This window comes from Gasterosteus aculeatus, chromosome 8, assembly GCF_964276395.1.
Source record: "Gasterosteus aculeatus chromosome 8, fGasAcu3.hap1.1, whole genome shotgun sequence".
In the NCBI taxonomy this organism is placed as follows: Eukaryota; Metazoa; Chordata; class Actinopteri; order Perciformes; family Gasterosteidae; genus Gasterosteus; species Gasterosteus aculeatus.
The window spans coordinates 4,125,951-4,150,192 of record NC_135695.1 but is presented as its reverse complement, the minus strand read 5'-3'; the positions used below and the strand labels follow the sequence as shown (position 1 = coordinate 4,150,192).

The 24,242-nt window shown below is 46.6% G+C and overlaps 2 protein-coding genes and 1 long non-coding RNA gene across 4 annotated transcripts in view; 2 read left to right on the top strand and 1 right to left on the bottom strand.

Moving 5' to 3' along the window:
* LOC144411363 (uncharacterized) overlaps positions 1 to 24,242 on the bottom strand; it is a 244,779-nt gene that overhangs the window by 124,450 nt on the left and 96,087 nt on the right. The window lies entirely within an intron of this gene.
* Positions 3 to 4,382, top strand: akr1a1b (aldo-keto reductase family 1, member A1b (aldehyde reductase)). Its single transcript, XM_040184062.2, has 9 exons — positions 3 to 180; positions 1,219 to 1,314; positions 1,989 to 2,108; positions 2,188 to 2,339; positions 2,457 to 2,652; positions 2,753 to 2,952; positions 3,550 to 3,622; positions 3,814 to 3,900; positions 4,115 to 4,382. The coding sequence occupies exons 2-9, from the start codon at positions 1,234 to 1,236 to the stop codon at positions 4,178 to 4,180; spliced, it is 975 nt and encodes a 324-aa protein (XP_040039996.1). The 5' UTR covers positions 3 to 180; positions 1,219 to 1,233; the 3' UTR covers positions 4,181 to 4,382.
* Positions 15,067 to 19,555, top strand: LOC120824348 (protein shisa-like-2A). Of its 2 annotated transcripts, none has more exons than XM_078107569.1 (3): positions 15,067 to 15,365; positions 17,720 to 17,853; positions 18,939 to 19,555. In XM_078107569.1, the coding sequence occupies exons 1-3, from the start codon at positions 15,184 to 15,186 to the stop codon at positions 19,124 to 19,126; spliced, it is 504 nt and encodes a 167-aa protein (XP_077963695.1). In that variant the 5' UTR covers positions 15,067 to 15,183; the 3' UTR covers positions 19,127 to 19,555. The 2 variants fall into 2 exon arrangements, with proteins under 2 accessions (XP_077963695.1, XP_040041048.2); XM_040185114.2 differs by having other exon boundaries at positions 15,070 to 15,341.

Here is a 24,242-nt window from a genome sequence, read left to right as displayed (position 1 = left end):
GCGAACCGGAAACGGGAAAACGGACGAGTCAGCAGCCCGGAAGAGGGAAATGTCAACAAAACGAGGTGGTGTTTTTGAACATTTGGTAGAAAACGACGGTCCTGCACAGCTGTCCTCGCTCGGAGGACAACCACAAGAGGTCCTTGCTTGAAGCCGCACGTTTTAAAATCTCCAAAAACAGTAAGTTGCAGACTCGAGCTGGAGGCGAGCTCGGCTCCTGCTGTGTCATTTCTCATGCAGTCATTCACATGTGGAGTCCTAAAGCAGATGTTTGGGTCGCTTGTGTTTAGACACACGCGTCAGCACGCGGGTGAGTGAGTCGATGGCATCGCAGAAAAGGTCTGACCTTGAACGCCGAATGAGAAAGCGGCGAGTAATGAAAGGTTTCCATTAGACGAAGCTAACGCCAGCTAGCCGTCATTTGCTGACGCGTGTGCTTCACATGACCAGTGACAGTCTGTCTGGTCACATGATCTCACATTAGTTCTGTCATGTCTACACACTGCCTGCTAAACCGCGCTAACAGTTACCGCGTTCATGTTCCTGAGCAGATGTTTAGAGGCATCCCAGCTGACACACATCTGGATATTCAGAAATATCAGAAAAATGTCTATCCGTCCGTCGTAGAGAATCCAGTGGTGCCGCACATCACTTCCGGTTAAATCCACATCTTTTTGGTTCATGTTTATGTCCAAATGTTGGCCCTTCTTAATTCCTATATGCATCCTGTTTTGCATAGTAGATATTCCACATCAGCCAACAGTTGCCTACAATGTGGAATCGCTGTTTTGGGAATATGGTGTCATACACAAAGCAAAGAAATACAATAGAACAATTGAATCTTTTATGGATTAATACAGTAAGCCAACAATAGCGTAATACAGTGTTTGCATGCATTTACAATGCAGCAATAAGTTGACCCAAATGTCATGAAGTGCAGAGTCATGAATCAAATTAAATATGTACATTTTTTTTGACAGTTTTCCTTTAAGTTTTACCTTCAGAGGAAAGTGCGTATGCACATAATGCATATCTTTTCAAATTTACTGTATAACATAACAAAGCAGCATTGGACAATAGGTATCTCTGACCTCACAGTCATAAAAAGCTTCGTAAGTTCCTGATGACAGACGGATATACAAAACTCTTGTAGCTGCAGCTTTGAACGAGGCAGCCCGCCGCTCTCTGACTGAATCCTGCTCTCCTCGTCCTTTCAAGGTGCTTCTGAGAGGCATGAATGACTTTGCAGTTCTCAACACGGGGCGGAAGATGCCCCTCCTTGGACTGGGGACGTGGAAGAGTGAACCCGGAAAGGTAGATGCTGCACGTGTATCCTCTTTTCAAAAAAAGAGTGTGTTGTGTTTAAAAAATAAGATTCTTAATACAATTTTAGTCAAAAAGATGAACGTAAAAGCTAAGCTGCTCTGTCTCTGCACATTGAGTTCTACTTGTGACTTGTTGCTCACATTGCTGAATCCAGGGGGAATTATCCCATTTCCTGTCAGCTCTACACAGCAGTTAAGCCTTTTTTTAAGAAGTCACTCTTTTAGGTCGGTGCTCTTACTGATCTCTGTTCTGGCAGGTAAGTATTTTTTTTCGTGGAAAACAAACCTTTTGATAAAACAACTGCCTGCTCTGCACCAAACAGCAGACAGACCAAGTTAGCAACTAGCACGTGAACATAGCTGCTATGGAACCATATATTTTCCTCGGGAGCTGGTGGAGACCAAGCAGAGCTACAAGGATAGCAAATATTAGACTTATTTGTTTTCAAATGGTTGGACACATTACTCTAAATAAATGCTGATTTGCTCCGTAACTGCTGGATGTTTACATAGACGGCTTTATAGTATGATCAATGATGCCCATTTTGTTCCCCCCATTTATCCACTACTTAATTTAATGCAGCTGTAGATCCTTAGGTTTGACGGAGACCTGTGCATCTATGTAGCACTTTTTGCCAAACAACAGTTGTGTCACTCCCACAGGTGAAACAAGCCGTTATTTGGGCATTGGATGCTGGGTATCGCCACATCGACTGCGCAGCAATCTATGGCAATGAGGGCGAGATTGGCGAAGCCCTGCAGGAGACCCTCGGCCCCGGCAAGGTAGAACAGCCTCACAAAAGTTGCATTAGAAGCTCAAAGTATGAGTCAGACTTCTCTTGACGTGTTGTCCGCCAACCAGGCCCTGCGGAGAGAGGACGTGTTCATCACATCCAAGCTGTGGAACAACCGGCATCACCCGGAGGACGTGGAGCCGGCCCTCCTTAAGACCCTGAAGGACCTGAAGCTGGAGTATCTGGACCTCTACCTCATCCACTGGCCCTACGCCTTTCAGTGAGCTCCACCTCTTTTATCCCAGGAGGATGTGGAAATATTCTCTAACAATGAATGCAAAGCAAAACTCCAGTATTCACGAGTATGCAATGTGCTTCTCACTTCTGTGTCTGCCAGACAAGGAGATGCTCCCTTCCCCAAAAAAGAGGACGGCACCCTGCTGTACGACGACATAGACTACAAGCTGACCTGGGCTTCCATGGAGAAGCTGGTGGAGAAGGGCCTCGTCCGATCTATCGGCCTGTCCAACTTCAACAGTCGGCAGATAGACGACGTCCTGTCGGTCGCCAGCATCAAACCCACTGTCCTGCAGGTACAGGCGGTTTGTGACCACAGTTCCCATTGCGTGTAGCCCGTGTTGGCTCTCTAAAAGCACCGGACGACACTGGGGTCTCTGTGTTTTGGTTGGGCAGGTAGAGAGCCACCCGTACTTGGCCCAGGCAGAGCTGCTGGCGCACTGTCGGGACCGGGGCCTGGTGATGACGGCCTACAGCCCTCTGGGCTCTTCTGACCGCGCCTGGAAGCATCCGGATGAACCCGTCCTGCTTCAGGAGCTTGTGATGTCCACCCTGGGGGAGAAGTATAGAAAGTCCCCTGCTCAGATTATCTTGAGGTGATTTTACGCGTCACGAAGCGGATTGGATTGTACCCCGAGTGTTTGATTATCTACTTTTTGAAAGGAAGCAACACGCAGAGAACATTTTCAAATGTCTAAACTTAAAACAAGTAATAAAAATAAATAAAAAAAACTTGAATCAGGTTGTTAAAGGCTTTCACTTGTTGGCAATCACTGCTTTACCAAACCGCACTTTAATGTACAGGCATTTTCACATCAGCCTGTATTTAGCTTCCTTAAAATCATTCCATGTAGCATTTAAGTTCTGGGGTGTTATTGAAGGAAACTACAGAAAACAGAAAGTCTCAAGTATCTGTGCTTTGATGGTTTAATATATAAAATTATTTCTTCTACCAAAAGCAATGAGCCGTTTAAACGCATCTATCAAATTGGTGTTGTGGTTCAGAAATACAATTAATCTTGACGTAACAATCTTTTGGCCCCTTTGGGCTCATGTACAGCTTACAGTGACTCACGCTGATGTCGGCATGCAGCGTCCAGCTGATGGGGGTTAGCGTGTCTTTGCATGTTGTAGCCTAACTGCCGTAAATCGTGTGCGCTTTACCACATGAAGTGCATGTTTGTTGTTTGCAGGTGGCAGACACAACGAGGAGTGGTGACAATCCCCAAGAGTGTGACAGAGTCCCGTATCAAAGAGAACATTCAGGTGGATTAAAATCTCAGTCAGTCATTAATCATCTGAAAAAACTATTCTTTTTATTCTTTAGAAAGACAGGCTTCTTAAAGGGATTTTATGAATGATAGAATATCTCATTAAGGTTCCTTTTTTGCCGGCAAGTACTTAAAAGTAAAATATGCTGGATGTGATGTGTTGACGTTGTTGTGTTTGTCATCAAGGTGTTTGACTTCACCCTTGACGCAGAGGAAATGAAGAGTATTGAAGCCCTGAACAGGGGCTGGCGCTACATCGTACCAATGATCCAAGTAAGTGGGCTTTATGAACCCTTTAATGGTTGCTATTGATATTATTATATTTAGTTAAAATATCCATGTGAGCCCAGAAAGCGTCCTGCAGCAATCTGGTGCAAAGCAGAAGCTGTGATTGTCTAAAGAAGAAAAGAACCAGACTGGGTTTGATAACGCAGCACGGTTCAACAGGGGAACACAAAGACATTGTGGTTTGTTTTGGATTTTGCAGGTGGAAGGAGAACGAGTCCCACGGGATGCAGGACATCCTCACTACCCTTTCATCGACCCCTACTGACGACGCACTGACACCTACACTTGTGCCTTCAACACTTCCTGTAACGCTAATAAGTGTTCCTAGTTTCTTTAGATAAGGTTAAACTCTGCACTTATCATTAGAATTTCAAGTTATTGTTGGTGATAAACACCGGAAATCCTGGTGTGACTGTATACATATTACATACAGTACATTTTTTTTAAATAAACATTTTGGTACTTCACTTGCTGTTTCTTTTTTTGAGTAAACTCGCATGGTTTCCTATGGTGAAGACCCATAAACCTTGAGTTAAATACAGTAATGTAGTAATAGTTTTTTTTCGATTGCTAAACGACAGTGGGCAGAACTGGAGTCACATGTGCAAAACTAACTACAGTCTGCACAGCAGCAGTTCATGTGGACCAAACTAGTTCTGACTAAGTATCTTTTTCTTTAAACCAAGCTAGTCTGCTAAATTTGTTGTTGATTCTAGCGTCCTAAGTTAATTTGATTTTCTTTAGTTCTTGCCGTTTTACTGCCAGTTCTCTGTTATCTTGGTTGCTAGTTTGCTTAAGCTCTTTCAGTTTTTTAGTGCCAGTTGAAGACTCTATTAACTCTATTAAGTTAACTGCCAGTGTGCCCTCCTAACTCTGCTAGGTTTGACCTGATCTAAGTCTGTTTTGCCTTCTCTTCTGAAGCAAAAAAGACTTGACTCCTTAAACTCTGTTTGTCAAAACACCACATGGTGATTGTTCACTGATTAGGGTGTCAAGCAATTGGTGTTTCGCATTTTGAGGAGTTTGTTGAGGCCAATCGACCTTTTGTCTCCTAAACGACGGGGAGCGGTCAGCGCTGCCGCAGCCGACTTCCACTAACGAGGGAGTACATAGACCCCGTGCAGACGGACTCTCAGTTTGTCTGAACCCGGTGAACCCCGTCTCCGGATAGCCCTATCGTGCAGACGAACGCACTGTATCCGCACTCCCTCGAATCGGGGGTCCAAAGTGAGTAAACTCGAAATCCGATTGCTGTTTGTGTTCGTCTGCACGCTATCCGCATACCTAATCGGATTGCATTACGTGATTGCATGCAATCCAACCCAGTCATCGTTTTCTTCTTCTTCTGTGGAGTTTTCGTTTGTATACTGCGCGCATGTCTTATACGCATGCTCCTGTCTTCTTCAGTTGTCTGTAGCACCTTAAAGCGCCTCCAACAGGCGTGGGAGATGTACTACAGCGGAGTCAATCGGATTCACTGGGTTCATGTGCACGCGATTTAAAAAGTGTGTAGGTGTGAAAAATGAACCCAGGTTCAGGCAAACTAGAGTCCGTCTGCATGGGGTCTTAACTACAGGCCGAGTGAAGCGTTAGCTTCAGCGTTTGCTTATCCTCGCAGCACGAAGACAAGCAGGACAAAGACCAGGGAGTCAAGACGAGCAGGACAAAGACCAGGGAGTCTTTTGTGGAGTCAAGACGAGCAGGCTTCGCTATCCAGCAGTCGCTTGACTTCCTCGCTTTCACCGAGACCTGGATCACACCTGAGAACACATCTACCCCAGCAGATCTCTCTCCTCAGCCTTCCCCTTCAGCCACACACCCAGGCCCACTGGTAGGGGTGGTGGCACAGGTCTACTCATTTCACCCAAATGGAGCTTTTCTCTCTACCCTCTTCCACCATCCACCCCATTGTCCTTCGAATTCCATGCTGTAACAGTTACTTACCCGGTACAATTAACCATTGTTGTCCTTTACCACCCGCCAGGCTCCTTGGGTCATTTCTTGGAAGAACTGGACATTCTCCTGTCCAACTACCCTGAAAATGGCCCTCCACTCATCCTCCTGGGTGACTTCAACATCCAGACAGAGAAGTCATCTGACCACTTACACCTACTTTCTTCTTTCGCTCTGTCACTCAGTCCCTCTCCTCCTACTCACAAAGCCGGCAATCACCTTGACTACATCTTCACTAGAAACTGCTCTACCACTAACCTTTTCGTTGCAATATTCGCTCCCCCTCTCCCTCCTCCCTGGCATCCTCTGTTCTATCAGCTCTCCCTTCAACTGATTCCTTCTCACTCTCGCATCCAAACGCTGCTGCAGAGACTCTCCTCTCAACTCTTTCCTCCTCTCTAGACTCTCTGCCCTTTTACAACCCGACGGACTGGCAAATATCCTCCGGCTCCGTGGCTGTCTCAACCGGTGCGTGCCATGAGAGCCACCATGCGAGCATCGGAAAGGAGATGGCGTAAATAGCAACCTGATGACCTGCTTGAATTTCAATCTCTTCTCTCCTCTTTTTCTGCTTCTATCTCTGCTGCCAAAAGCGCTTTCTACCAATCCAGAATTGAATCTTCATTTTCTAACCCCAAAAAACTCTGGGTAACTTTGTCAACTACTTTACAAAGAAAATAGCTGACATACACTCCTCTTTCTCAAACCCACCTCCTACTTCTTGCGTCCCACTGACTTCACCTCTATCACCCTCACTTTCCTCTTCAGGAATCAGGAAACATTTATTGCCAAAATATGTCAAACATACAAGGAATTTGTCTTGGCGGTTGGTGCCTGACAGTAGACAGTGTAACAATAGACAACAAGACAGCAGTGCACAAGTAATAAAATAAAGTTAGAGTTAAACATTTTAAATATTAAAAAATATTAAGCATAAAGTGCACTAGCGAACAAGTATCAAAGTGACGAGTGACGAGAGACGACAAAGTGAAAAATTACAGTTAAAGTGACATGTGCGGCATGAAGCAGAGTGACCGGTGGAGTGTTATAGTCAGTCAGTGGGGGACCGGCTCTGTTGATGAGCCCGACTGCCGACGGGAAGAAACTGTTTGTGTGGCGGGAGGTCTTAGTCCTGATGGACCTCAGCCTCCTGACAGATGGAAGGGGCACAAACAGGTTTTGTCCGGGGTGAGAGGGGTCGGCTACAATCTTTTTAGCTCGCTTCAGGGTCCTAGAAGCGAACAAGTCCTGCAGGGACGCCAGATTGCAGCCGATCACCCTCTCTGCAGAGCGGATGACACGCTGCAGCCTGCCCTTGTCCTTGGCTGTGGCTGCAGCGTACCAGACGGTAATGGAGGAGCAGAGGATGGACTCGATAATGGCCGTGTAGAAGTGGACCATCATCGTCTTTGGCAGGTTGAATTTCTTCAGCTGCCTCAGGAAGAACAACCTCTGCTGAGCCTTCTTGGTGATGGAGCTGATGTTCAGCTCCCACTTGAGGTCCTGGAAACATAAGTGACGGGGGGAGTCACACAGGGTGATGGGGGAGGGTGGGGGTCTGTTCCGTCGGAAATCCACAACCATCTCCACTGTCTTTAGAGCGTTGAGCTCCAGGTTGTTCTGGCTGCACCACGACACCAGATGGTCAGACTCCCACCTGTAGGCGGACTCATCCCCACCAGAGATCAGTCCAATGAGGGTGGTGTCATCCGCAAACTTCAGGAGCTTGACGGACTGGTGACTGGAGGTGCAGCTGTTGGTGTACAGGGAGAGCAGAGGGGAAAGAACGCAGCCTTGGGGGGAACCGGTGCTGATGGTCCAAGATGCTGAGACATGTTTCCCCAGCTTCACGTGCTGTTTCCTTTTGGACAGGAAGTCTGTGATCCACTTGCAGGTGGAGTCGGGCACGTGCAGCTGGGAGAGTTTGTCCTGCAGCAGAGACGGGATGATGGTGTTTAAGGCAGAGCTGAAGTCCACAAACAGGATCCTGGCGTAGGTTCCTAGGGAGTCCAGATGCTGGAGGATGTAGTGGAGGGCCATGTTGACAGCATTGTCCACAGACCTGTTGGCTCTGTAGGCAAACTGCAGGGGGTCCAGGAGGGGGTCGGTGAGGGACTTCAGGTGGGACAGGACTAGCCGTTCAAAAGACTTCATGACTACAGAGGTCAGGGCGACAGGCCTGTAGTCATTGAGTCCTGTGATCCTGGGCTTCTTGGGAACAGGGATGATGGTGGAGGCCTTGAAGCAGGCTGGTACATGGCATGTCTCTAGGGAGGTGTTGAAGATGTCAGTGAACACCGGAGACAGCTGGTCATGCTTCAGGGTGTGAGGGGAGACGGAGTCCGGACCGGCTGCCTTACGGGGATTTAGTCTTCTAAAGAGCCGGTTAACGTCTCTCTCCAGAATAGAGAGGGTCGTTGCTGGTGGGGGAGGGGAAGGTGATATAGTTGAAGAGGCGTGAGCACCTGATGGGCTGGGGGAGGGAGGGCAGGGGGACTGCAGCAGGTTGGTGGAGCTGTGGGGGATGGGATCAGGACAATGTCTTTCAAATCAGCGGTAGACCTCATTCAGCTCGTCTGCCAGGCGGAGGTCATTCATTACATTACAGGTCATTTAGCAGACGCTTTTATCCAAAGCGACTTACATTACATTTTAAACCCATGGCTTTTTTCACATTTGCCCGGGGAGCAATTAGGGGTTAGGTGTCTTGCTCAGGGACACTTCGACATGGAACATGGGGAAGCCTGGACTCGAACCAACCACCTTGTGCTTCCCAGCACACCTTCTCTAACCCCTGCGCCACGACGACCCCATTCTCGCCAGGTGTCCCTCTCCACCACATCGGAAACACCTCCCGTATTCCGATGTGGCGAACATCACATAATCAAACCCCTCGATCCTCACTTTAATCACCAGGCTGAGAGCCTGGGCTTTGGTGAGGACCATGTGAGGACCATGTGGGTCTGTCTCCTTTGAGAGACCACATGTCACCCTGAGGACATCTTCCTTAACGGGGACACCACCTTCCCGTCTTTCGCCAGATCCTCTACCAGCGCTTCGTCCGGGACGAACGGCGGAACGTTCGCTACCGGCACGGCGAGCGGAAAAACGGGCACGTGCGCCCCGCGGACCACCACACCGCTCGCCACCACCTCGCGCGCCTTCTCCACGCTGTCCACAAAAATGACCACCGCGCGGTTCATCCACGCCGCGGACTTCACGCTACCGTGACCCACCAACCCCCCCACGGCCAGACCGCAGTCCTCCACGGAGCACGCGAAGCCCGGCGCAAGCTTCATGCCGTGCTTCCGCGTCAGCCCCGTGAGGTCCGACATGCCGACCGGCTACAAACACGCACAAACTAACACAGAAAGAGACAAAAGACACACATACACACCAACACGCATTCACCCCACAACGCACACCAGAAAAACACCGAAAATAGACGAAATAACAGATAGAAAACACAATCCAAACAATTCACCTCACGCTCCGCACACTCAGCACTCCTTCCGCTCAGAGAGAGAGAGAGAGAGAGAGAGAGAGAGAGAGAGAGAGAGAGAGATTTCAAAGGGTCTTTTATTACATCATTTCGGTTAAAATTAAACGGTTACATATAAACGGTCAATGAGGATCTACAACAAGCCTAAATCATGTGAAGAGAACAACATAAATCACAGATGGATGACCAGAGCGTTCTCGCTGACTGAACACAGGAGGTTCTCCAGACCCCAAATGGTAACAAAGAGTTCGGTGTTGTTGGTCAGTTTGTAGTAGCCAAACTCCACCCTGAGCCGAGCGGCCAGCAGCCCTGTCAGCATCAGATTTGCGTCCTCCGACCCTCCACCACGCACACGGTTCTGTCTCGTTTTCCAAATGGCCAGTTTGGACATTCCTGAAAGGAAGTTTAGCAGAGTGTGAACGTTCTTCTTGCGAGCAGAATATTTTGGTCCGTAAATAAATAGAGGCAGAGAGAATTGTTCCCCTAAGCCCCGAAACCATGCCTGTAAACGTTTGAATAGTCCCTTCAGTCTGGAGCACTCAGCAAACAGGTGGTAGACGGTTTCTGGCAGAGGACAGAAAGGACACTTGTCCCCCCCTCCCGGGTCCAGGTGTACCAGATATTTGTTGGTAGCTATGGCTCCATGCACAACCCTCCACTGGAGGTCCCCTGTCCGTTTGTCCACAGGAGGCTTGTACAGAGACCGCCAGCAGCCCCCCGGGGAGCACTTCCTGCCAAAAAAGTCGACCCACCTTGACACCTTCACCCCCGTTAGAGAGCGCAAGTTTGAGACCTTCACGGAGACCTGGTATACTGCCTTTCTCCCCAGAGACTCAAAGTCACCCAGTTGTGGTGTCTTCAGGGACAGCAGGGTATCCTCACCTGCTGTCCACTGTCCTGCAGCCGCAGAGACATCAAGGGGGGGGAAGGCGTACTCACACCCACCGTCCCATTGGTCAGAGAGTGATCGGTCTTTTACAAATGACCTGAAACCTTCTGGCAGGGAAGCACAGACCTCCTCCACCAGCCTGAGCAGGAGCCTGTTGGAACGGATGTGGGTCAGCTCTGCCAGGTGAGGGATGGAGATCTTCACCAAGTGACCCAGTTTCACACAGCCGGCCTCTCTCAGTCGGGTTCTTAAGCTGACGGATGTCAGGGCTTGGGATGTGATGAGCTTGCCCCCAAGCAGCGGCTCCTCAAAAAGCCACATCCCTGGTGTTGTCTCACCACTCCGCTTGTGAGTGAGAACCTGCCACGCCTGGAGGACGGACTCGTAGAACACTGTCAGACCAGTTACATCTACTAGCTGGGGCTCAAGCAGGAAAAGATGCTTATCATACCCCATGCGTCCAGCCCTCCTTAGTAGTACACATGCAGCATCAGTCCATGGCAGGCCGGAACTGTAGAGCAGTCTCTGGGCGGTCAGTAGTCTAAAAGCTGTCACCCGTGAGGCGATGTCCACCAGGCCTTGACCCCCCTCCTGGATCGGTAAATACAGCACAGCAGCTTTCAACCAGTGAAGGCCTGACCAGAAGAAGTCCACAACGGTCCTCTGGATCTCAGCAATCAGGTCCCGGGGTGGAGTTAGAGCCGCCAGCCTGTGCCAAAGGGCCGAGGCGACCAGGTTGTTGACAACAAGGACCCTCCCCCTGTAGGACAGCCGAGGCAGCAGCCACCTCCACCTCGACAGTCTAGCGCGCACTCTGTCCAAAGCCCCTTCCCAGTTCTGTTTCTGAAACTCCTCAGTTCCTAGAAAAACACCCAAAACCTTTAACCCCTGCCTACCCCATCTGAGGTTGCCCGGTAGTTTTGGTGCTTCTCCATTGGCCCATTGACCAACCTGCAAGGCCTCACTCTTCCCCCAGTTCACTTTGGCTGAAGAAGCCCTCTCGTAAGTGTTAATACAGCTGCTTAGGAGCAGGACATCCCTCTGATCCTTCACAAACACGTTTACGTCATCAGCATATGCTGACACCATCAGGGGGGGGGCGCTGAGGCAGTCCAGGCAACACGACTCCAGACAGACGGGATCTTAAAGTGTTGAGGAGTGGTTCAATGGCTATGGAGTACAGCTGCCCAGAGATGGGACATCCCTGTCTGATGCCTCTCTCGACCTGAACTGGACCGCTCAGCGCGCCCCCCGCCTTCACCAGACAAGTGGCTTTTTTGTACATCGCACCCAACAGTGACATAAACCCTTCACCAAAACCAAAAGCTCTTAAAGTGGAAAAAAGAAAATCATGGTCCACCCTGTCAAAGGCCTTCTCCTGATCTAGGGCAATGACACCAAAATCAATATTACACAGTTTACCAATGTCCAACAGGTCCCTCATAAGAAATATATTGTCCATTATGGATCTGTCTGGCACGCAGTAGGACTGGTCTCTGTGAATAATACAGGCGAGACATTTTTTAAGCCGGTTGGCGAGCACCTTAGAGAAAAGTTTGTAGTCTGTGCACAACAACGCCACCGGTCTCCAGTTCTTTAACAAGGACAGATCTCCCTTCTTAGGTAGCGGGGAGAGTACTGCGTTTCGGCACGATGTTGGTAGCAGGCCTGTCTGCGAGCTCTCCTGCAGCACCTGCCACAGGTCGGCTCCCAAACAGTCCCAGAAGTGTTTATAAAAGTCTGCAGGCAGTCCGTCGAGTCCAGGGGCCTTACCAGCAGCCATCTGACCCGCCGCAACAGTCAGCTCCGCCAGGGAGATGTCAGCATCTAGGAAGGCCTTGTCTTCTGGGCCCAACTGTGGGAGACCTTGAAGCAGTTCTGCAGCACTCTCGCAGTGGTCGGCCTCTTTCCTGTAGAGGGCGCTGTAGAAGGCGACGGCGTGCTGCCTCATCTCAGTCGGATCAGCTGTCATCTTGCCGTCAGGGAGGCGGAGACACACCATTTGTTTGGCCCGAGAGACAGACCGCTCCAGGTTAAAGAAAAAGGATGTAGGAGCATCCATGTCCCTCACACTTATAAACCTTGATCTGACTAGAGCACCTTTAGCCTGTTCCTTTAGGAAGGACCCCAGTCTGTCTTTTTTCTGCTGAAGCTTGTGGGCATCTGTGCTAGTGTGGGGGAAAAAGCTGTGCTCCATGTCCCTGATCTCCTTCTCTAAACACTCAGTGACTTTCTTGACTTTGTAGGAGGAGCCGCTAGTGTACTGCTGCACAAAGACTCGAATGTGGGCCTTTCCCACATCCCACCACAGACTAAGTGACTGAAATTCGCTCTTCCTCTTCCCCCAGATCCCCCAGAAAATCTTAAATTTCTCACAGAAGTCCCTGTCCTGCAACAGCTTCACATTAAAGTGCCAGTAGGAGTTGGGTTTTTTGGTTGGTGAGATATGGAAGTCTAGGGTGACCAGGTGATGGTCTGTGAAACCCACTGGGAGAATGTGGCAGTTTAATAGGCGATTACCATAACTGGAGGACACGTAAACCCTGTCCAGCCTGGCTGCTCTGATGTTCCCCTCCAACATTTTCACCCACGTGTACTGCCTCGCCCGAGGATGTTTGACCCTCCATGCATCCTCCACACCTGCCTCAGCAATCACCCGGGACAGAGTGGCAGATGACTGATGGTGAGGCTCCTCCCCTGTCCTGTCTAAAAAAAAGTTAACAGTACAGTTCCAGTCTCCCCCCATCACTATACACTCGTCTTGGTCGTAGTGCAGCAGGGCATCCCTTAATTTGAGGAAGAGGTCTGTTCTAAGAGGGCCTTGATTCGGGGCATATATGTTAATGAACACAAAAATGATGCCAGCTATGGATGCTTTGACCACTAGTGCCCTGCCCGCCTCCACTTCTGTAGAGGAGAGGATGCTAACGTCCAGCCCAGGTGAGAAGAGGACGGCCACACCTGCAGACAGGTTGGTCCCATGAGACAGGACATACTGCCCCCCCCACCACAGACCCCAGTCCACCTCGTTGTGAGGGTCGCTGTGGGTCTCCTGCAGAAAGACAATGTCTAACCTCTTTTGTTTGATTATTTCTGCAGTGACCGCTCTCTTCTGGCGGTCCCTCCCACCATTTATGTTTAAAGAGCCCAAAATCACCTTGTGCATTAGAAAGAGAAAAGAAGCAGTGACGCAGACAAAAACAGGAAACTGTAACACAAAAGAGGAGTGCAGCACATTCATCCCAAAATCAATCACTGGTCCTCAGCCTCTTGGAACCCTTCACTCCGTCTCTCTCCATTATCTTCCTGAGAATAGTTACATGCTTCTTCAGTCTGAAGCGCTTTTTCTTATCCAGAGAGTTATTATCATAAACTCTCTGCAAAAGCACAGCAGTTCTGATGAATTTAGCACCGTCTGGGAAATAATCTAAAACCTTGATGGACTTCCCAAACGTGTCATCCAGGAAGCTGTTTATCTCTTCCAAAGAGTACACGTCTCCATCTGCAGACATGGAGCCCGAGTCAGAGAGGTTATCTGATTCACTGTCGGAGTCCATCGCCTCCTCCTCTTTCTCGGGCGGTGCCCCTCCACCCATTCCACCTGGGGGGTCAGCGCTGCTGCCTACTTCACCTGCTCTGTTACAGTGTGCAACACCTTCAGTCTCTGCCCCCTCTTCCCCCACACAGTTCTTTTCCTCAGCCTTTTTCCCATCATCCTTTTTTCCTTCTCTCTGCTCCCACCTATTGTTTGTTTTCTGAGACTCTTCCTTTCCCTCCTCACTGGTCTTGTCCTCAGCTCCAAGTCTCATCTCCACTCCTGTCCTGTCATCTTCACTCGTTGTTTTGGCCTCTTGATTCTCATCCTCTTCTGCTCCTCTGCCTTCCTCTCTGCACTTTGTGCTTATTCCCTCTGCCACACCTCTCTCCTCCTCCCCTGTCCTTTCCACTTCAACGTTCAGCTCCTCTGCTCTTGTATTTTCTATCTCCCTTTCCCCGTTTTTCACTCCCTCCCTAACTTCCGTCCTGTCTTCCGCTCCTGTTTCCTCTGCTCCTTCCTTCTCCTCCACCCCCCTCCTTTCTGCTGTATTAATACCGGTAGTTGGGCTCTGATCCCTCTCATGTGAGCCCACCTGTCTGCCGTGACTCACCTCCACTCCCGTCTCAGCCGGCGGCGCATCGCCTCCCGCTGGCTCGTCATCCATCGGCGCCCCGGCGCCACCGAGCCCTTCTGCCGGTGCGGGCTCCGATTCTGCGCGCTCTTCGGCGGGCTTGTGAGGACAAGCGTCACGCTTGTGCCCCATTCCCCCGCACAGAAAACACTTAATGCTACCCGTATTTGCGTAGATCATATAGTGACCCTCGCCGTGCTTCACTCTGAAGGACACCTCTAGCGTCTGTGAAGGACATGTGAGGAACATGGACACTTGTCTCCTGAAGGATTGGACATGTTTAAGTTTATCGCTCTTGCAGCCCAGTCCCACGGACCGGAAACCACTCGCAAGTTTTCCGAAGCGCAGTAGCTCGCGCTCCAGCACCTGGTTGGGTATGAAGGGGGGGACACCTGACAAGGTAACCCGCGTAGAGGGCACCGCGAGCGGTGACACCTGCAGGTACACCCCGTCTACGGTTACGCCGCTTGCCACTAGCTCCGCCACCAAAGAACCACTACAGACTACCGTTACTCACTCACCCTGTGAAATAAGAGGAACAGTAGAAAGACAGTCCTAGAAAAGTCACCAAACTCTCCACCAAACTCTCCACCAAACTCACCAGCTCACCACGCACCCAACCGCCATAGAGAGAGAGAGAGAGAGAGAGAGAGAGAGAGAGAGAGAGCGAGAGCGAGAGAGAGAGATATACAGCAGGTCCGCAGCGCCTCCAGGATCAGTCCCTCTGTCGTTGGTGATCTGATCTGTCTGCTGATATGAGCTCCGTGTGTGGAAGTTACTACGGTGAGGACGGCGTGTTCGTGGCGGGCTTCACGTGTCCCAAAGCGGACAGTGACGCTGCGGCACTTTTCTGCTGCGGGTTCAACAACTTGAAGTATTGTTGTGATGATCCCAACGGCTTCTTCCCAAACAAGTATGTATACAAGTGGTGGTTAAGGTGAGGAGATAAACGCATCCTTTTTCTGTGTCAGAATGTGTGAACTTCTCATATGCTCTCCAGATGTGTATGATGTGAACAGGCATTCAGACCCAAATAGTTTGTTATATCCTCTAAAAATGTGAGTTTTTTTGTTTGAAACATAAGGATGATGCTGCCTCTCATTAATTAAATGACTGGTTCAGGGATACATTGATCCAACATCTTCTCTGTAATCCACTGAACTGTGAGACGTTTTTAAATGGACAATATTTTCTTGTCAGTCTCCTGAAAAATGTTATTAGTGAGGTGTGAAGACATAATCTATGGCAAACCCACTCATCGTGGGCGAGGTCATTACCCAGCTCTATATTGTTATTTGTCATTATGTGTAAGTAGGGAAAACGTTGGTGCTTTTAATGAGTTTCTCTTTCAAAGCACATAGTTGCTCCATGCGCTCACAAGCATTATGTGATAATGTTAAATGTACCAAAACTGAGCAGGATTCTAGAACGTGCGACATTTTACAAACGGCGCCCCATAGACAGTCTGGTGAGGTATATTGTGGTATATTAGTGTAACGCTGCTTATGCTTCAACTTTGTCACAAAACAGTACAAAAATATGTGTGTGTGTGTGTGTGTGTGTGCTGTCAGCTTTATTATGTAAATTACTCTTATTATGCATAACATTGATTTATCTCATTTACTAAATTTGCAGCATAATGCCAAGAAAATAGAGACTCCAAAAGCAGAAGGACAGGAAAAATATCCTACTGTGTTTTTATTTATTTATTCATTCATTAGTATTTTTAATTTCATGAATCATTTTGGCGATGGGTGCATTTGTTTTGGTTTGACCACCTGCCCCCACAATGTCTGCAAGTGCCTGATAGCAAACATTGCTGACATCTAGTTTGTGACACGGATGAAACATGTATGTCTGCAGTCCTCAAATCAATAACAAGCTCTTTGAATAGAATTACTGTGATAATGTCTGTGTTGTTGACTGGGGAGGATCGTATAATTGGCTGGTTCATAAAAGTTGTAGCCACAAGAAATATGAAAGAAATGGGTATTGTGCTGGGAACAAAAGACTAATAATAATGCAAGGTAAGGGAACAGTACTAATAATATACCGATATTTAAACAAACAGGGAGTAAAACACATCTGTGACTTTCGTTTTTTGTGCCGTTATAATGTTTAAGTACTTGAATTCATTTGTTCAAACCAAATTACAGGGACCCCTGTCATGATTTAGTGGATGTCTGTGAGAATGGTGAATGATGACATGTGGTGTTCATGCGTCTTCTGTGATTAGAAGAATAGAAAAGTGCTATAAAAGACGTGTTTATTCAAGCAGCATCAGGGTTTAAGAAAATTTCACCCCGACTCTTCTTGTTGTTTCAGTATATTTTGTGTCACCAGAGCAGTTGCAGATTAGCGGGGATCATGCGAAAGGAAAGCATGTGCAGAATTTAATATGAAAGAATTACATAAAATGTTGCAGAGTAATCTACTCTGGGAATGTATTTAGAACGAATGTACCTTACGCTTGTATCCCAACACATCTGTAACAGTAATAAATAAATATATTCACTTATTTATTTTACGCCCATACAAAGGTGGGTTGATGAGCAGATCTTGCTGCTCAAAAACATTCAATTATTTCACTACAAACATACTTTTATATTTAGATTTCCTTTTCTTTAATTTCTATTTTTATACCACTAGTGACAGGTATCATACAGAACATAACAAAAACGTAATTAATTTGATTGGCTGTCTAATGTTAAGTTTGAAATTGACATGGTTTCATGTCTAAAAGCCGCTGGAACAAAACAGTGCATCAGAGGAGCTTTTCCAAAGAAAAACAAGGGTTTTATGGGCCGTACTGAATATTTGTGAACCTTTAATATATTTTCAGTTTGTTCGGACCTCTGTACAATTCTCGCAAATCCAACATCTCAGTAATACCCAGAGAGATCTTTTTTTGAAATTTGTTGAAAAAGTCTGCTTGGACTCAAAGATGAACTGATTAGAATTTGGAGGTCAAAGTTCATTGTGACCACACCTGAAAACTAAATATGGTAATCCAGATCAGAATCACAAAAAGAGTGATGGCATTTTGGACAGACATGATGGTGAACAGCAACATAACTGGCTGAGGCATACAACTGCAAAGTATCAAAAGCCCTTATGGACTAAAATACACGTTGACAACGTGGGTGTGAAAACACATCTAATCAATATCTGTTCAATCCACACAGCTGGAACCATTCATACATGAACTGTATCATATTTCCCTTCTGTTGTGCAACATGCTGAGAGGCAGGAATCTGTAATAATCCGTCTCTCTTTTCCTCTGTTTCACAGTTTTGGGGCTATTGCTCTCTCCATAGCAGTCATGCTTGCTTTTGCCCTCCTCGTCTCTCTGTGTGTCCTCTGCCATTTGATCATCACCACTGAACCCAGAGGTTTGGACAATGGGCTGGAGCTCCAAGCAACAGGTAACAACTGCGTCTCCGTATCTACGCAGCTGGAAATTTGCTGCGGAGCCACAGGAGACGTGTTGCTAGTATGATTTGATGGCCCGTAACAAGAGTGTAATCTGTGAGGTTGTTTCAAAGACTGGTTTAACTGCTGGAAATTACACAATCACATTTAAAAGAGCAACACACCCTCACATGTATTTGTTTCTCCTCAGAAGTGGAGACACTGTCCAGCTTCACTCAAATCTCTCACGCTCATGTACCAGCTGTTGAGGCTGGAGAACCTCATCAGTACAAGATGTATGATGACTGATGGAAATTATTCCTTGAGTTGTCAAAGTTAAACAATATCTTTACATTACTTGTGATACTGTCTGTGTTGTGTCGATTGGGAAGGGTTGAATACTTTTGTCTGGTTTATAAACGTTATAGCCACAAGAAATAAGAATTAAATATAATGGGCGTTGCGCTAGAAAAAAAACTAATAATAACCCAAGATAAGGGAACACCACCATTAATATACAGAGTTAGCTATTAAAACACACAGGGAAGGAACACAGGCGTTAATAAGCATTTGCGGCAACATAAGAAAATTTCAGTCTGACACTTCTTGTTGTTTCAGTAGATTTTGTGTCACCAGAGCAGTTGCAGATTATAGTGGAGATCATGCTCATATTTATTTATCGCCCATACAAAGGTAGGTTGTTGAGACCCTCAACTTGGGAAAACTTGTCTTCAAGCATCCAAAGTCAATGTCAGGAGGAGCTGCATGTTTTGCTCATATGTTTTCTGGTGGATTACAGACATGCGTTGCCTACGACACGGACCTCTAACCAATCCATACTGTGGCCGAGTTTATTAACTCCCAACCAGGTGTTAGAAAATTGAGTGTTGGCACCTAATTAGTTTTTTCTGCCATATTTCAGATGTTGGTTGGTTTGAGCATTTAACATTAACACAGCGAATGTAAAAAGGATCCTGAGATAATACTAACAGGTCCATTAGTGGTGAGCTGCATCTCGGACAGCCTAAAGATGTCTAAAGATGTCATCCTTCATCACAGCCGGTCTGTGTGGTCCAAAACTGATTCTTTTGTCTTCTAGGCTCCACATTGAGTCCACAAAGACCAGGACCAAGCCCTTTGAGTGCGCCCGCTGGTCCTCAAGGCTTGAAGAAACCCTTCCTGAGGGGCAAACTGGATTGTGACAACCAGCCCCCGGACCCTGAGCGCCTCCTCCAACCTTGTTTCGTGTCCACTGTGACATCTATCAATGTCGAGGGTCCTGCTTAGACTGGCAGACTATTTTACTTTTGGCTTGTGTAGTTGCTCAAAGGAAGCTAAATGGCGGCTCCTCTGAAACGTCTTGTGTGGCTTTCCGTATGTGACATGAAATCCATGTTATATTTAGTCCTCCTCTTTCACACATTCACACACATTATAATTAATACACTACTCAAACACTGCATCGAACATGGCCACCGTGAACAAGCCCCTGTAAGGTTAGGAATGTAGAGAGTTACCTGTTGCATGGCAACCAGTGGCATCACGCGAATGTGACAGGAATTATATATATGTTATCGAGACCTATCGGCAGTGTTTCACACTGGATACCTTCCTTCTTTAAGTATTTTATGACAACAGTCACTTGTGAACGGACAGAGAGACACGAAGTCCCCTGAACCTGCCCCCTAGTGCGGGGAGCGCTGTGACCTTTGACCCATGCACAGTGTCCTCTCCTGGAACTGGTCCAGAAGAGGACATCACCCAAACATCTCTTTACTAGGTAGAGTAAAGAGCGACCATCTTATTCCTCCCGGCCTGGTCCGGGCCCCCGTTTCTCAGCTCAAAGCTCTTCAGAGGAGGCAGTTGACAGCTCCATGGAGTCTCTCATTCGCACCAGCAGCCTGAAACTCTCCCTGCTAGTGCCTTCTTTCAGGGGCGCTGCCGATACACGGTGGAGAGACACCGGGCCTCTGTCGCGTCTCACATGGGTTGGTCTAACCCTTGAGGCTATCCGATGTGCGTCCCTCATAGTTTACCCCGGGGAGACCATTAGGCCAGATGCCAGATTTCCTCGACTCCAGTGTCGGGTCACAAATGATGCTCTCCAGGCCTTATGACACAGAAGCGGGATTGGGGCGTCGGCCGGTGAGCAAAACACGCTTGAGGTGGAACTTGGCTTTCGTTTTACCTTGTGGCCTAACACAGCTTTTGTGCTGCCTCGCAAACAACCTATCCAGCTGGCACAGTTTGACCCTCCATTCGGGGAGGGGAAGTTAAGACTCCTGTGCCGGGTACGGGCCCATAGGGCTTAACAAGTGACCACGTTTTGCTGCCTGGAGTGAATTGTCCCACGACATGAAACGTGACACTTATACACCGTGGTGGTGATCTGAGGTCACAAGTGACTTTCTTGTTATAAAATACTCAACCCGTGCGTGACGAAAGATGACGCAGTCGTTAGCGCATGTCGTGAATTTTATTTTTCTTGAATACAGAAAACTACGCGCAAAATTCCCCAAGAAATCTCTTTAAAAGATGATTAACATTTTAGTCTTAAAAAACAAAAATGTGAACAAAGACACAATCTGTGTCTGTGTCCACATGCTGTCCACATGTCTTTGATATCCAACGTCAATCCAATGCTCTAAAAGAAATAGGGTTTCACCAGGGCCTTGGATGAAAAGGTTTTGTTGTGCATTGGCAACACTAGACCGGATGCTGCTGCAACACATTCTCGAAATGTGTTTCAATTTGATGTTGCTGAAGGACAAACAAGCTTTCATGTTGTAGATGCTGATTCACATGTCGTGCCATGATGGTTTTGCTCATTTTAAGAGTATTTGTGTAATATGTCCATCTCTGATTACTGACGGATTCTTGAAGTAATTAAAGACCTCAGTAGCACAGCCACATACGTTTACTGTCATTGTATTTATAGAATGGTGTTGAAGAGCTCAAGGGCCTCACTGGTAAATTTATATTTTCCAAAATTATTATTAAAGTTGTGTTCCGCACTTGGTTGTGTGTTGTCTCTTAACGTCTCTTATTTTTCTGCACCTCAATCTCATTGTATAAATTCAAAAAGGAATGAAGACATTTCAAGTTGGACACATGTGAGTAAATAATTAGATAAGTTATCCAATGTTTCCCATTCATTCTATTTTCTAAGCAGTGTGCAGCAGTAAGCGATATTAAATGATTATTAAATGGAGCAGAGTTGAATCACTTACAAGTCATGCATCAAGTCTCCTCAGTCTTTCCTTCTACTGCTTGGAGTCATATAGTCTCAGGTGACAAACATCTGCGCCCCCTCCTCAGTGGATCAGCTCACACCGGTCACCTCCACATGACAGAGGAGAGAGCATTGTCATTCATGATCGGAGGAGCTGGAAGAGAAGCTTCTGTTTACTTCTAAGCAATAAAACTTCACAACACGAGTTCCTTTGGAAAATATCCAGATCCTGCTTCACGAATCATCCTGAACATCTGTTTATCACAGAAACACCACGTCTCAGGTCAAGAGGTCAATGTTCAGTGGTGTCAAAAGTAAAAACATTCATCACTCAAGTGTAGATACTGGAGTTTAAAAACACTCTTAGTACTTAGTAAACTTAGAAAAAGCTCTAAAATCTACTTAAAGTAAAAAGTAACCTTAATAAAACTAGTTGAACTTCATATAATTGTAGAAGCTTAATTGAAACCTGATTAGTGCTACATGGAGCCCTAGATATGGTAAAAAATGTCATCCAAAAATAAAATAATGCTGTCTGATACCATAAACTTGAATATTTTTTCTCAAACTTCATTGGAATTTGAATAGACCTCCAAACTGAGGTAGTAATATTCAAGACATACTCTGGCCTGCAAAACTACCAGGAAATTACTGTAAGTATCTCTACTGAAGTCCTCCTCCTCTGAAGAATGGGAGATCTCGCCTTGATTCTCCACAGCTTGGTCTTTCAAGTGACCTTTGACATAGTCAAGGTCTATGGAATAGAAAAACAACAATCGGACCAAATTGGACCATGGATTTGGATTAAAACGTTGCTAAAGATGGGGACATCTGGAAGATTTCAGCCAAACAACTTCTCTTGGTCTGGTACATTTATTTGTGCTGCGTTTGCAAAAGCAGGATCAGTTGTCGGCCCGCAGGCCGGAAGAACAACTGACTAACATCAGGAAGAACATTATGTTTCATATTTCTTGTTAGATATGAAAGAAAAGATTCCTACTGGCCCTAAACTGGCGTTGAGGAGGAGCAGGTCCTCCCGCCGCAATACAAGATCCAATCACATACAATGTGTGTCTCCTGACATTAATGTAAACATAACGAGCAAAGCGTGAGTGTTGGATGGTGCTTGATGTGTCTCTAACTCTCATCCTTATCAGACCTGCCTGCTTGGCACTTTCTGCTTTTGCCCTTTGACCTTGCACTCCTCAAGACAGTGACTCCCTAAAAAGTGCTTTTGATTATCAGTAGAATGTGAGGCTGTAAATTCAGATTTTTCGACCGGCCATCATTAGTTTAACCAACGATTTCAGCACATTCGTATGTGTGTGGAGGCCAGGGTTATTTCAACAGCAAAATACAGATGCAGCCGATGGAAAGCCTGCAAGGGGAGCATCGCCGTGTTTTAACGGAAATAAGTAAATACAATTGTTGATTTAAATGAGTAATCTCTGTGATTTAAACACAAAAACATCACCAAAATCCCCAAGGTTCACGTTTCCATAGCAGAGAGAAAAGGGATCTCAGTGGCCTCCTACAGTGTGGTCTCACAGCAACAATACACTGACCCTGGTTGCCTTCTTTTTACAAGGTCAGCTTGGAAAAAATTCATCGGATTGAAAAGTATGAACAACATTTCCACTGAAGCAGGAAAGAACTTTTTGGGTTGAAAAAATAAACATGAGACCAAAAGGGTCTCAAGCACCACTAGTGGTTCCCTGGTCTTCAGATTTAATGGGTCTGCTAATGGACCTTTCTCATACAGCCTGTTGAAATGACAACTTCAAGTGCAGCACAAAGACATCTATTCTGGTTACTGAGGGAAAACATCAACCCAATATCCTTTTGTATCTTGTTGTTCAGAATCCTCTATAGATCAGGACAGTCTGACATTTCATTAACATGCTGAGACATTTAGTTTATTTGGCAGGACACTAAAAATACAATATAACAATTTACCTTTGCAAAATGAAACATTAATTGGATGATCTTCTGACTAGCATTAGTTAAGCAATATGGAATCCCGAAGAACATTTTCTTAAAGGATAACTCTGTTATTGGAGAAAGATGTGTGTGATTTATGACTCCCGTTGACGGAGTTTGTTTTATGAACTGGGCGCACATAGTTGGAAAGACGCAGCTTTTGTGGATCTAAAATGGATCCACAATATGTCAAATGTAGGTTGTGCATTTTTGGAGCTTAAGATGTGACACTAAAGGCCAGAAAGATTAGAAGTCACCTCACCTGCTCAGGTAACCAAGCTCCCTTTAATCCAGAAATCCCCCGCAGTACGTCTACCCCGGTTCTTCATCCACTCGTCATCAGATCGTTGTCCAACCTCCCTGGTAGTGATTGCGCTTGGCAGCTCTTCTGAAGAGTGTTTTCAGCAACAGAAGTTTGTGGTTTGTCGGCCCACTTTTCCACTGGGTGTATTTGTGTCCTTTCAGTTCTCCATCCTCCTGGTTCCTCAGTCTGTCTGTCGCTCCCTGCCTGGATTTCCCTGCCATTCCCCACTGTCTCCATAGCTGTGTCCCCGGCAATAGACCAGGTCCCCCTGTACCTCCTGGTCTCTGCATTTGGGACCGACAGCACATACCGTAACAATTTTAATACTTTATCTATTTGTCTAAAAGTTATCATTAAATGATTTATATTGGCATATTCAATTCATTTCATTTTATTTTGTATAGCCCATAATTGCAAATTACACATTTTCCTCAGAGGGCTTTACAGTCTGTACACATGCGACATCTTCTGTCCCGAAACCCTCACATCAGCACAGAGATCCAGTTCTCAGCAGGAGGAAGACTTTGATGTGGCCACCACCGTTTCTAGCGGGCCGCTGCCACCTAGTGGTCAGACTGCTGTACTTATTCATGAACACTTCAACGCCTTTTCTCTCTGCAGACAATAATCGTGAAAAATACTAAGAAAATAAATGAATAAAAAACACAGTAGGATATTTTCCATGTCCTTCTGCTTTTGGAGTCTCTCTTTTCTTGACAATATGAGATAAAGCAATGTAATGCTCAACTTAAGACCAACCTTTCATTTCAATAATTAAATTAAACAAAACTAGTGAACTTGTCTAATTTGTAGAACAGTAAAAGTGCCTTTAAACGATCTGCCTCACTGCCTGTCTGTATCTCTCCCTTTCTCTCTTAAACGTGACA

Bases quoted from the DNA above. Each gene is read 5' to 3' on its own strand.
- akr1a1b (XM_040184062.2), top strand. From the start codon at position 1,234: ATGAATGACTTTGCAGTTCTCAACACGGGGCGGAAGATGCCCCTCCTT. The intron at 1,315-1,988 runs GTAGATGCTGCA...TCACTCCCACAG, and splicing joins GGAAGAGTGAACCCGGAAAG to GTGAAACAAGCCGTTATTTG. The intron at 2,340-2,456 runs GTGAGCTCCACC...TGTGTCTGCCAG, and splicing joins CACTGGCCCTACGCCTTTCA to ACAAGGAGATGCTCCCTTCC.
- LOC120824348 (XM_078107569.1), top strand. From the start codon at position 15,184: ATGAGCTCCGTGTGTGGAAGTTACTACGGTGAGGACGGCGTGTTCGTG. The intron at 15,366-17,719 runs GTGAGGAGATAA...TCTGTTTCACAG, and splicing joins GTATACAAGTGGTGGTTAAG to TTTTGGGGCTATTGCTCTCT. The intron at 17,854-18,938 runs GTAACAACTGCG...TTTGTCTTCTAG, and splicing joins GCTGGAGCTCCAAGCAACAG to GCTCCACATTGAGTCCACAA.